Raw genomic sequence first — 13,159 nt, 5'->3', positions numbered from 1 at the left:
TTTATTTTGTTATCTCTTTCAACTTTTAGTTTATATTTTTTTAGATTTGTCACTATTTCTCTTTCAACTTTCAACAGCAAAATTAAAACAAATGATATCAAAATAGAAGATTGATGAATGTTTCATTATCGATTTTTTAGGGGGTTTTTTCATATGCAATGAAATTGAAGATTGAAGCAATTTTATGATAATTAAGATTAGTTAATTTGTATGTTTGGAACTGAATTCTGGAGAATAGAAAGAAGGGGAAGACCCTTAAGTGGAGGGTGGAAGTTACAGCTTCCATCATCTAATTCTTTTAACATTATAACCTTGATCTAGTGGTGCCATGAACAGGGTTTTAATGACGTTAACCACCACCTTTAGAAGAAATCGGTGATGAACTTCACTTCTTCGTTGGCCAGGCTATGGAAACACACCCAAGACTGTTAAATAAACAAGTCTTCACTACCGCTGTTTGGTTTTATAAAATCAAACCCAATTAATCATTTCACATTCTCAATCACTCTTGCCCATGTTTCCCCATACAAACCCCATATCTTATTAGAAACCCTAAAACCTTTAAATAAAAATAGAGAATAAAAGCAAAAACGACGACTAGAGAGAGAGGGGTTTATCGGATAAGATTAAAAGGATTAAATTAGAATAATTTTAAATGTTTAGTGCTAAACTTTTAAAATAAAGATCAAATTATTACAAAGTAGAAAAATTGATGGTTAAATTTTATTTTATATGGTAGTGAGTGTTGGCACAAGTGGTTGAGATTCATGAATTGTTCATCTGTAAATTCCTATGTACATCTCAATTAGGTCTTATCCTTGACCTTGGACTGGAGGAGCCACCTTGACCTAAACTTTTATGTACCAAATTTTTTTTTGATTTTATATGACAACTTATTATTCTTCAAATCGGATTATCATTTTTTAATTTTTCATAATAGAAATCTTCAACAACAAAAAAACGTATAATTAAAATATTATTTGTATATTTTACCTATTTATTATAAATCATATAACCAAAAAGCATTTCATCTCAATAATGATCCTTGGTAAGGTTAATTTCGAGATTGATATTTATCTCAATAAATGATTTTTGTAATAAATTAGTAAGTATGATGATATATTTAATCTTTAATATTAATATATTTATTTTAATTATTAAACTCCTATTAAGTTAATGGTGAAGAATAAGCTACTGTTATGTATAGTTTTTTCATTACAGAAACCAGTTAAGTTGAACAACATTGGGTGGATGAGGTTACACCATTAGCATTTTATAACACATCTAGCTCATCTTTACTAAACTGTACAAAGATAGGATATCTAAAATTAACTAGAAAATGGTTCCCTTTACAAAAAAAAAAAAAACTAGAAAATGGTTCTTCTATGCTAGGGAATTCTTCCCACCATGTAGCCATGCTGTTTTTTATGGTAAAGTATCGGATACTCTTCAGCCATCTTCCTTCACGGCCTCTTGAAAAGAAAGTCACATTAATTATCATCTTCTTGCCGCTATCTCTTGTATTTTCAAATGTTAATGAGCTGTTGCCAAAAGCCTTACACAATGGGAGTGTTGTCTTTGTAGTTGTTGTGACCCATTTGCTTTTGGACTGCTTTAACTGCTACTATTCTCGCTGCATTCGCTGCTTACGACACAACACAATCAGACATGTCCCGGTTTCACATTGCTAACATTAAAAGACGACGAAGATTGCAAGGATATTCTTAACCACAAAATAAGCCATGCAAGTATTCAGGCACGTCTTCTAAACATTTTGTATGATATACTGGTGAAACTTGGCTACTCTACAATCTACATTATCTACGCTAAACGAGGTACATGTAACTAGATTCGCACCTAATATTCACATTTTTATACATTCAAATCATATAAAGTTAGCCATCAGGTCCAGCAATTATTTTCCTACCACACCAAATTAAATGGCTCAGGTGACTAAGATGGGACCATCTAAATTAATGATAGGGGAAAAATTAATACAGCCAACTGCACCAAAAAGTACCTGAACCGCGTTAACTACTTTAGAATGATAGACGGCTACAGGAGATACAGGATATGAAGTACTCTGCGTGCTCGGGACGTCGAGAATTCCATTTTGCCAATGGCCAGACTGTGTTTCCCCACTTCTAAACGTATACATTCCAAGCCCTTGTCGTCTGCCCTCATGCCAAGCACCCTCGTACCGATGGCCATTTGCGAAACTATAGACACCAAATCCATGCATCTTGTCCGCAAAATATTCGCCGGCATATGTATCTCCGTTCCTAAATCAAAAGATCCATAAATCTACACTTACAAAAGTAGATATCCAGTAATTTCTTTCGAATGAAAAGGACACCCTCACAACTGCAAAATGTACATAAACTCAAACTTCTCCTACATTGCTTGAGCTGCATTTGAATGAAACCTATCTGCCATTCAAGCTAATACATGTAAAAAACAGGGGAAAATCTACAACCTAAACAACTACTAAGCATATTCATTCGGACATCAAGAATCTAGGCAAAACAAGAATGAGACCTAGAAACCTACAATGGTACAATCAGCTGACAATTAAAGCACCAATAAGAAACTCAGAATACATATTAATTTACCTAAAATGGTAGTGTCCAAGTCCATGCTTGACACCGCGTTAGAATTCGCCAACATATCGACTTCCATCCTCACAGGTATGGATTCCACAACCATGGCTCTGCCCATTAGACCACTCACCAGCATAAACATAAACAGTGTAGGACCAGTAAACTCCAAATCCGTGCCTAAGACCCTGCCTGAACTGCCCTCGATATCGGCTTCCCCTTGCCCATGTTTCGACCCCATAGCCGTCGTACTTCCCGTCTACCCAATCCCCCTCGTATCGTCCACTCAAATAATAGTAATAAACCCCACTCCCCGAACACTTCCCTTTATGGAACTCCCCTTCGTAAACGTCTCCGTTGCTATAAACTTGAACCCAACACCCCGAATTCGCTATATTCTCGGATTTCGGCCGAGACCCAATTGACCAAAACACCGGCAAGTGCGACCTTGATAGCGAATACGAAGGCTTGAGCTTAATTGGAAACGAACGCGCTAAGAACAATCGAATAGAAGGGAGGCGAGGAAGAGCGAGGTTAAGGGAGAAAAGAAGGGCAGCGGAGAAAGCTAAAGCCGTTAGGAAATCAAGTAAAAGGGAGTGGGTTGACGGTGAAACAAAGATTAACAAAAAGGGGAGAGACAAAAGGAGGATTAAGCGTAGGTAAACTCGAACACGACGCAGGTGCTTGAAACGGTGGATGATTCGATAAAGGGATGATTTAGCAGCAACGGAGAAGGAAAAGAAGGGCGCCGTATTCCGGGAATTGAACTGCGGGGGCGTGGTAAAACAGTACAAAGTTGGGGATTTGGTGAGAGATGGCGTTTGGGTCAAAAGGGGTCTCTTGTAAGGGGTCGGAGAAGAGGAAGACGAAGGCGGAGGAGGCGTGGTGGCTTCATTTTCAGACGGGCTCTGAGTAATTATCTGAGGGAAAACGTAAATCGGATACGAGGTACCGGCGGTGGTGGCCGTGGTAGTTGGGCCGGATTGCTGGTGGTAATTGAAATGCTGTAAATGGTTGAGTGGGAGATGGTGGCGGTGAAAGGTTGTGGATTATAACCGGAAGAGACGCCACTGCTTCTTTTCCTATCTGAACTTCGGATTTCTTCTGGTGCATTACATAGTGGGAAACAATTCACTTGTTTTCTTCGTACAGAATGGAAAAGTGGGATTTTTTTTGGGGGGGGGGTTATTTTCCTTCCTTTACATTTGTGTGCAGGGGAGACATTTTCTCTTCTTCACTCTAAAACTGTCAAAGCCAACAGTAAGATAGAGGTATTAAATTCTTATTGTTTACAAAGTGGAGGGATGAAGATCAGAATTAAAGCAAAGGGATTAGATTCTTATTTTTCACAAAGTGGAGAGATGGACATCAGAATCGAGCCCTTTTCTCTAGATTTAGTTGCGATCAGGGAGTTGTTAAAAGTGGCTGTTCTAACTTATCCAAAAAAAAAAAGTGGCTGTTCTAAGCTACCAATAGGATGCAGCCACGTAGGTTTCTTCGGCCGCCGCTTCTCATATCTCGTTAAGTCGGCGCCATCTCTCCTCGGATCAAAGTTACCTTAACGCCTGTCCCTCCATTTCACTTTTATTCCCCAAACAAAAGGACCCTTTGACTTCAATCAAACAAATTTTGGGCTGACCCATTTGCCTCCCCCCAACCCACCAATCATTTTTCCTTTTCTGCCGCCTTCATCATAATTTTCCAATATATTTAGAGTTATGATTAATATTACAAATAATAAAATAATTTTAAGTCGTTGATAGTAAATGCTTTTTAATAATTTAATTATTACATAATAAAATAATAATTATCGATATAGGTAAACGTAATTTTTGACCGGATTACCTATATCGATAATTGATAATAAAAGAAATAATAATGTTTTCAGTCATTTTTTACCGATTTTATTATTTAAAATAATAACAAAATCGATAACACCTTTTTTAAACTGTATATTAAGCTGCCGCACCGTAGAACAGCTCGCAACGCTTGCGTGTGGGTTAATGTGGGGGATCGAAACACCTTTCCAGGCAGACAGCAGCAAGCAATGGTGCCTCAAAAAGTTAAAGCTCGCACACACGGTTAAGGGATACCATATAAGAGTCGATCAAAATATATGTTGCTTGTATCAGAAATATACATTAATATAATCAAATACATTACATAAAACTCTAGATGCATATGTTTTTGAACAAGTCGTGTTTCAAAATCGGAATAGGACATTTTTTATATGGGCATGCCGATCGTGGCAAACGTGCCATGGGAACCCTGCTTCACCTTACACTGCAGGGCATCCCACTGTTGTACGAAGCACCGAAGCTTAGGTGAAAATTGCCGCTGCAGACCAGACACTATGAAAGATGAACTCTCGATACATTGGTTCATGGCTTGTGGATCTTGAATCCGAAAACTCGGGGGATGTATTTTTGCATCGGCTTCTGTGGCTTTAGGTGCAGATATGTCATCTGGAATAGATGTGGAAATGTCGTCCCAAAGTAAGCTCCATCATTATCTTGTTCAATACGTCAAAGGAAACGAAGCTGCGAATCAAAGTAATAAGACCATGGTTTTCTAACATGAAATATGAACCAATAAGCCATGCCGAAGTTCAACACCGCAAATATCCAAAACATGCAACACTTCTTACATGCCGAAAGACTACATATGTATATATTAAAATTATATCGATATCATAATCTTTTGGATGGAATAGGGAATATATTTACAATGCAAAGACAAGGGAAAAGGGTAGCATGTCTCCCACTAAAGTATATGCAGACTTGACCCACCAAACCCATCATCTTATATTGGGTGAAGAATGTGATAAAAGAAGTCAAAAACCGACTCGGGGACGAATGTAGTGACTGATTGTTATGGTAAAATATAAAAGGGATTTCGAATCACCGTGCTGATCCTCTACGATGAGACATTTATAATCAATGCAAGTTCCGATATGATCTAAGAGATCCTAGTGATTATATTATCTTTTCAAAGAATTAAGTAATCTTATAAGACATGGTAGGGATATCTTAATATGCAAGGACCAAAAGGGTAGTGCAAAACACACAAAAATAGTCCATGATATATAAAGGATACTGCCTTGATATTTGGATCGAGGGTAATATATATCTTCACACTTTGGGCAGTAGATTTTCACGGTACTTGAACGAGGAATATCAGATTGACCAACTGGAAGGCAGGATTGTCCACAGCAATAAACTCTAGGGCATCTTCCAAAATCATACTTTCTGTATTTCTCCAACTGAGATAGAAGTTTTGAGTACAACTTTGAGAATGAGATACGACAAAAACAACAAAAAGCAAAGAGAAAACAGTATAAAATGACGGCAATATTTACCATAGCAGACATTCCCTTGCCAGTTAATATGTAACGTACATGTATAAGACCATACAACATCTCAGCAGCCGATTCAACCAACTCATTCTGTTCTTCAGTGAACATATCACCTATAAAATCCAAAAGACGTCTAATTAATAGTAAGAACAAATGGTCATTGATGGCTGTTGATTTACTTGATTATCAAGATTCAAGAAACAGAAGTAGACACCATATTTAATATTAGAAAAAACTTGACATTCAAAGCATACAGGCAGACATGAGAGATACTATACAAAGCAATGTTAAAAGTAGGTAAATTAGATACCGACATTATGTTTGCAAACTAAAAGGTCAAAATGCCGTAAAAAGCAAGGTTTAAAAACTGCAACAACATAGTTCCTCGATTCACTAGGTGTCAAATTTCTTATGTTAACATGTTGCTGCAAAACTGAAAACTCAAAAGTAAAAAGAAAATGTTCTTCAAAACAACAAAGCATTGTCTCAAGCAAGGGTAGGAGTTCCGTGTTAATGGCTGATATATAAGACAGCAGTTCAGCATTGTGAATTGGCAAGATCACTGAACAAGTCTCATCACTACAAAAGGAAGGTACATAACTAGTCTGCAACATGATCAGATTGTCATCCAGTGAGTTATTGAGCCAGTGAAGAGTCGTCTATGTGGGGGTCCCAATTAACCGAACTACCAAAATTAACTAGGCTGCCTTGCACCTTATTTCACAGAAATTTTTTATCTACCCTTCTAATTTCTTTCCTGGCTAGAATCCTCATAAAGATCCAAAAACAAAACTATCAAACATTATACCCCTCGCCCCAGAGAAGATTTATGGGCGAAGGAGGCAAAAACATATACTAAACAACGGCCTAAATTTCAGAATTCAATAGCAACTCCTCAAATAGATATCAAATCATCCAAAATTTATTCTCAAAAATCAAGTCAGTGAAATGCTTACTATGTGAAGATTCAACATCCAATATTAAATCAACAGCGTATTCATAATATGGAACTTGACTGCTCAACCCGCAAAGATTAAAGTCGTCTTGGATGTATTCTTCATCAACTTCACAAAAAAACTCATTGCCTCGCAAACCACAAAACCACGATATCCAAGACATGTGATCTCCATCGGAAGCACTTATATCGGACTCTTCGCTGTCAGTTTCAGATTCCTCTGCAATCAAGGACAGGAATTACAGGTAATAGAAAAGAACCTCACCTGTTTATATCAATAATGACTAATGATATGAGAATTTCAATAGAAATATGACAAGAAAAATTTAAGATTTACCATATAAATGAAAAACCCAATCCTAGCTAAACATGGCAAATAAAACTTGAAATTTATGATATCAAACCAGAAAAGATAACATATAACCTCAATGGTAACATACAAAATTTTCAAACTTCCAAACATGGAAATACAAATATATTTAAACGCCATTATCCTATTATATCAAATTGAACAAGCCAATGCATTTGAAGGAACAGAAACAACGGAAGTGACAGAAAAGTAACTGACCATCGGCTTTTGAACGTGAATCCCGATTTGAAAGCTGGGATTTACCGGCGGAAGCTGAAGGAACAGAGGGTCTGCCTTTATCTTTGTCATTCCTCAATCCCCTCGAATTGGATGGGGTAGACTTGTCTATATGTTTGTCGAGCACATCGTTAACGCGCTTCCGATCCAACGGTCCTCCCCCTCCTCCCCGATCTCTATGACTATGCATAATATTTCCCCAAATTCCAAAAGCTCCCGACTTTTTTTCCCAAATATCAATGCAGGGACAAAGATTCAAGCTTTTTTGGATGAATGTAAGCCCAAAAAGAATCCCCAGAATTTAGAGAATAAGAGTTTTTGCAGGGTGGGTGACGCAAAAACGGCTTTTATTTGCGAACCAACAAAAAACAAGTTCGTGGTTGAAGGAAGAGTGGATGAAGATGGAAAGGAGACAAAATGCGGGATACAGAGGGGTAAAGAAGAAGGATTTATTATTATCCAGTTCTTGTTTTGGGATATTTTGTTTTCTTTTTAAATTATTGGATTCCCATGGACAGGCTCCAAGTCTCAGGCCCATAGAGAATCAAGCTTTACCTCTAAATTGTTATTAAATAAAGCATGTGCCGCTTACAATATTCTTTTTTCGGTCAAAAGAAAATGAATTGAAAACGAAAACCTCGGCAAGGAAATCAAGTACAGGCCATGCTCCAAGGGGTCATTTTCAAGTTCCCTTGGAAAATACATTGATTGAATTGAGCTGGGGAGTGTAGTATTGCTGAAGATATGGATAAGAGAGGACGGTTCACGATGATTCATTTTGATTGAGGTAGATAAATAACTCACAGATTTGGTGTTCGAAAGTTGGGGAAACCAAAAAATTAAGGAGAGATTTCGTAAAAGAGGGAGATCCATCCTATAGCGGCAGGGTGCGTCTATTGATACGTGAATTACAAGGGTGCGTCTTGACGATATTTAAAACGATTAGTTTGAGATAAAAAAAATGAGATTTATTTCATTTAATTGATCAACTTTTCTGAAAGCGAATTGATTGGATTATTCATGTTTGACAGCTGTTATCACATCAATTAAACATCATGTAGATAGGTGTGATGTTAGAGACATGGGGTATCAGAAAAATACATTTGAAATCACGTGGTGCTAGAGGTATGAGGTGCCAAAACAATGTATTGACTGTAACATCTCCAAACCGACCTAATTGAGAACTAGACCGACGATGTCACACTAACTAATCGATATGGGATTCAAATCAAAATTGAATTAAATTTAAGTATACATTGAACATGTCATTAAACATTCATAAACAAAGGATTGAATTGTAATTTATACTAGGCCTGTAAACGAACCGAACGCACACGAACGGATGTATGTTCATGTTCGTTCATTTAATAAATAAACGAACATAAACGAACACGAACATAAACGAACAAAAATTTTTTTGTTCATGTTCGTTCATTAAGGAATATAGCTTGTTCATGTTCGTTCATTTAATAAATAAACGAACATAAACGAACACAAACATAAACGAACACGAACATAAATGAACACGAACATAAACGAACATAAACGTTGGAGACCCTACCTTCCATTGTTCTTTCATGCAAAATAGTCGACAATGCAAATCAACCAAATCTACAGTGATAATAGCGTAAGAGCTGATTAGCAGTGATGAAATGTTTGAAGATATTAGATATTTCGATCAATCTTTTAAAGATATTAAATGATTCACACAACTTTAGAGTTAATTTGTTCGAACACGACAAAAATATACATAAATCATAAGTAAGCTATATGAATATAATAAAGTCTTAAAGTTAATTTGTTCAACAAAACAATCTTCTTGAAATCCAAACAACTTCAATAATATTCGTAACATATTCAACTTGCATTCATATCAGTCGTTAATTCATCATCCATCCTGATCAAAATCAAACAAAAAATTATATTAAATTAAAGGAGTTATAACAAAAGATGAAAAATATACTAAATTAGCGAGGTTATACCAATTCATTCATCCTCATTTTCAAGGAATCTCAACATGTATGATATCTTCGTTTTGCTACAACAAATCAAAAAACCAAAAATATATTAGTCATTGTAAAACCAAATTCAATAAAACTTAAAACATAAAAATACCTTGTTTTTATTTTTCTCCAACCCATAGTATTGACGATACCAATCAGCTCCACAAACAAGCATATCTACCATCTTAGTTCCTAAAGAGGATCGATGCGGATCAATAACCCTCCCACCAACACTGAAAGCAGATTCAGAAGCAACAGTAGTGACCGGAATTGCCAATATGTCAGCAGCCATTCTTGACAAAATGTTAAATTTAATATTGTTCTCCTTCCACCATCCCAGTCCACAGTCTTCATCTTTCCCAAGCCCCGAACCTTCCTACCATGCGAGTCCCTCATCTTCCTTATGCCCGACTCTGACTCGTTTCAATTCAAATACCTCGACTCACCTCCTTCCATTCCTCCGCAACATTGCAGCCATATCCAGCAGCGCTCCACTGACCACGCCACTTTCTTCCCCCACTAGAGGATATAAGCGCAAATCTGACTGGGACTCCCTAAGGGCAACTCTAACGCGGATGACTGGGCAACGAGGGGTGGGCTGGAGAAGACCGACTGGTCGAATGCACCGTTCATAGCGCGCGTACAAGGGGTTCCACATCGTTCAAGATGCCATAAAAAATCCCTAAATTCACACCCCAAAATTAACAGACCAAAAAAAATTCAAATTATTTACCTTATGAAATCACGTTCAAGAAGGGAAAGAGATAAAGCTTTGTCGAATCGTTGCAGTTGAAGACTTGAAGCTCCGTCGAATCGTTGCAGAAATGAAAATTGTGGAGGGTGGGGAGAGTTGAGAATCAAGAACAGCTGAATGACGGGTTTGAGAAGAGTTGAGAAAATATTGTTTTTAGATTTAGGGTTTTTTGTATTACCGCTTAATCAGGCTGTAAAATTGGGTTAATTATGAAGTTGGTCATCAAAATATCATATTAATTAATATTTTTAAGATACATACAAATTAGTCACCAAAATTGATTTAAGAATATTAGGTTAAACATAAATGAACGCACATAAACGAACAAAACTAAATGCATATAAACGAACATAACCGAACGTTCACGAACGTAAATGAACAAACGAGACCTATGTTCATGTTCGTTCATTTAATTAAACGAACACACAATCTTGTTCATGTTTGTTCATTTAATAAATAAACGCACATAAACGAACTTTCCGCCGCACGGTTCATGAACGGTTCGCTGAACGTTCAGTTCATTTACAGGCCTAATTCATACAGTCATAGAGGTCATATTGCAAAGCATATCAAAATAGAAGAGCTTTTAAAAAAAATACAATTTTAAACTGTTAGTATTGATACCATACCACTGATATTGATACTAAAGAACAATACTGATTCTCATTAACAGTATCGATACCAACATGACATTATTTTAAAAAAAAATTTGTTGATTAATATCAATATCACCATAGTAGTTTTGATACCATCTACAACAAATGGTAAAAAACAAACTTTTAAACATGCTATAATTCCTTACAAACATGCCTCGATCATCAACCAATTAGAAAATGCTAAAATAAACTTTGAGACATATAAAGATCACCATAACCTCACAAATACACCTAGTATTTTAAAATATGTACTAAACACACTCAATTTCTCCATGCATAGACTAAACATGCATGTATTATCCAAATACCTACTTACCCTATTCTTTTTATAAATTATGACACGATTCACATACTTACTATTTAACATAATCATCGTCAAAACATCATAAAAACTTAGAAAATAAAAGCATGCTTAGTATAGTTTATACAAATCATTAAACTTCTACAAAATATGGCTCAATATGTTACATAACACACATAGAAATACTTATATGCATAGTCATCATTGTAGGAGTTTAACTAAGAAAGATTACACTGAAAATGGATTGAAATTGACTTATAATCCTTAAAATATAATCCTGAACATTTTACAGATATCGATGTCCTGAGAAAACAATCAAAACAAACGAAATAAGCTTATATAGTTTAGATGGGTAATCATGACTAATCAAAGAGGACAATCATTATGATAAGTAATATATATAGATATATATAATATTAAGTCATGACAACAAACATTAAACAAAGATAAGTATACTTGAATAAAAAATTAGTGTATTTGCAAATTAATAGTTCATAATGAATCAGAGAGTAGCCCAATAACGCATTAATCACGTATTAATACTCGAATTTCATCTCATCATCAATAATATATAAAAATCTATCATAAACCACTATCTCTTGTCCATATATTCAACGAGTATATTTTATTAGTGTGTTGGTGGATTTCTATTTATTTCAAGGGAAATGGATGGAGAGCCGAGTCCGCTGATGTTGAAAGTTGATTTTTTTTTCAGTACTGGGGCTACTTGTTTTTTATTAAGTCAAAAAAAAAAAGTTGATATTGAAGCTTCAAGACCAAGGAATCAAAGAAAAAGGCCATGCCGTTCTTTTTTCTATATACAAATATCCATGAAACCAGAAAGATCCCACTTCAAAGCACCGACTGCTGCGAACTCTGTTGGTCATGACTGGTTTCATATCCTTTGTTCCCTTGATGCATGCAAATTGCAGTTATCTACGTCTTTCAAAATAGTTGAGTTTTTTTTAATGGTAATTTTCATCTGTATGAAGTGATTATCATTTATAATGCACACACCATACAGATGCATCTATTTAAACTCAAGATTTTAAAGAAGATTAATACTCCCTTTAATCATTGAGGATGACAATTTCGATCCTTGTTTTACCCATAATGCTTAGAAGCTCTTCATTGCATCATGTTGGTGGACTATCTAAAGCTTGTGGGATTGCTGATGAACATTGAGAGATGAAGAGTTTATGCTAACAATCCAACCAACAGTGTTTAATAGCAAGGAACATTATGCGACATGTCTTGTTTATGTCATGTTATGCAAAGGCTGTATAACTAATAAATTCTTCCCTTCCACAGTAAGTCATCAAATTGAATCTATAGATTACGAAATAGAGGGCTTTTCAAAAAAAAAAAAAGCAAGTAGCATGTGCAGCGCACAAAGTCAATAAATCTAATGGAAACCTTTAACAAAAAGAAACAGCTTTATTAAGAGTATATATATATATATATATATACTTTTAGTTTTATATTTTTTTAAAGATGTGTATAAATGAAATAGATGATTGAGATTAACAGTAAAAATTGAGAAAATTAATTGTAAGAAATATATGATTTTCCGCTTCTTGTAGTTGTAAATGCATATTAGATGTAGGGGTCAGCATTTGACTGAGTCAAGTAAAAATTCAAGTAAAAATTTGAGTTAATTGAGGTGACAAATTGTATTTTATGACTTAAATTTTATTTGAAATTTTTCGAGTCGAGTTTATAAAACGAGTCAAGTTAAATTGTTTTAATTTCTATACAAATCTAATTATAATTATTTATAATATTATGATACAAATTAGTTATAATTTATTTACTTTTTCTTATTATAATATATATATATATATATATATATATATATATATATATATTTCTTCACATTCTTTTTCACATTGTAATATTATTTAATAATTCAAATACAATCTAACATTTAAAAATATATTTATAATATTTTT

General features: G+C 35.1%; 1 protein-coding gene and 1 pseudogene across 1 annotated transcript; both read right to left on the bottom strand.

Annotated features, from left to right (window-relative positions):
* Positions 1-1,392: 1,392 nt before the first annotated feature.
* LOC120164300 lies at positions 1,393-3,637 on the bottom strand (annotated as a pseudogene).
* A 1,059-nt stretch (positions 3,638-4,696) lies between these two features.
* LOC120164182 (putative casein kinase II subunit beta-4) lies at positions 4,697-7,941 on the bottom strand. The gene is made up of 5 exons (XM_039173936.1): positions 7,476-7,941; positions 6,909-7,127; positions 5,956-6,065; positions 5,694-5,859; positions 4,697-5,109 (listed from the first exon to the last, which is right to left on the bottom strand). Exons 1-5 carry the CDS (start codon positions 7,681-7,683, stop codon positions 4,979-4,981), a joined length of 834 nt encoding a protein of 277 aa, XP_039029867.1. The 5' UTR covers positions 7,684-7,941; the 3' UTR covers positions 4,697-4,978.
* Between the last annotated feature and the right edge of the window lie 5,218 nt (positions 7,942-13,159).

Source organism: Hibiscus syriacus, unplaced genomic scaffold (genome assembly GCF_006381635.1).
Source record: "Hibiscus syriacus cultivar Baekdansim isolate YM2019G1 unplaced genomic scaffold, ASM638163v2 tig00111506_pilon, whole genome shotgun sequence".
NCBI lineage: Eukaryota > Viridiplantae > Streptophyta > Magnoliopsida > Malvales > Malvaceae > Hibiscus > Hibiscus syriacus.
This window is presented reverse-complemented; position numbering and strand designations above follow the sequence as displayed.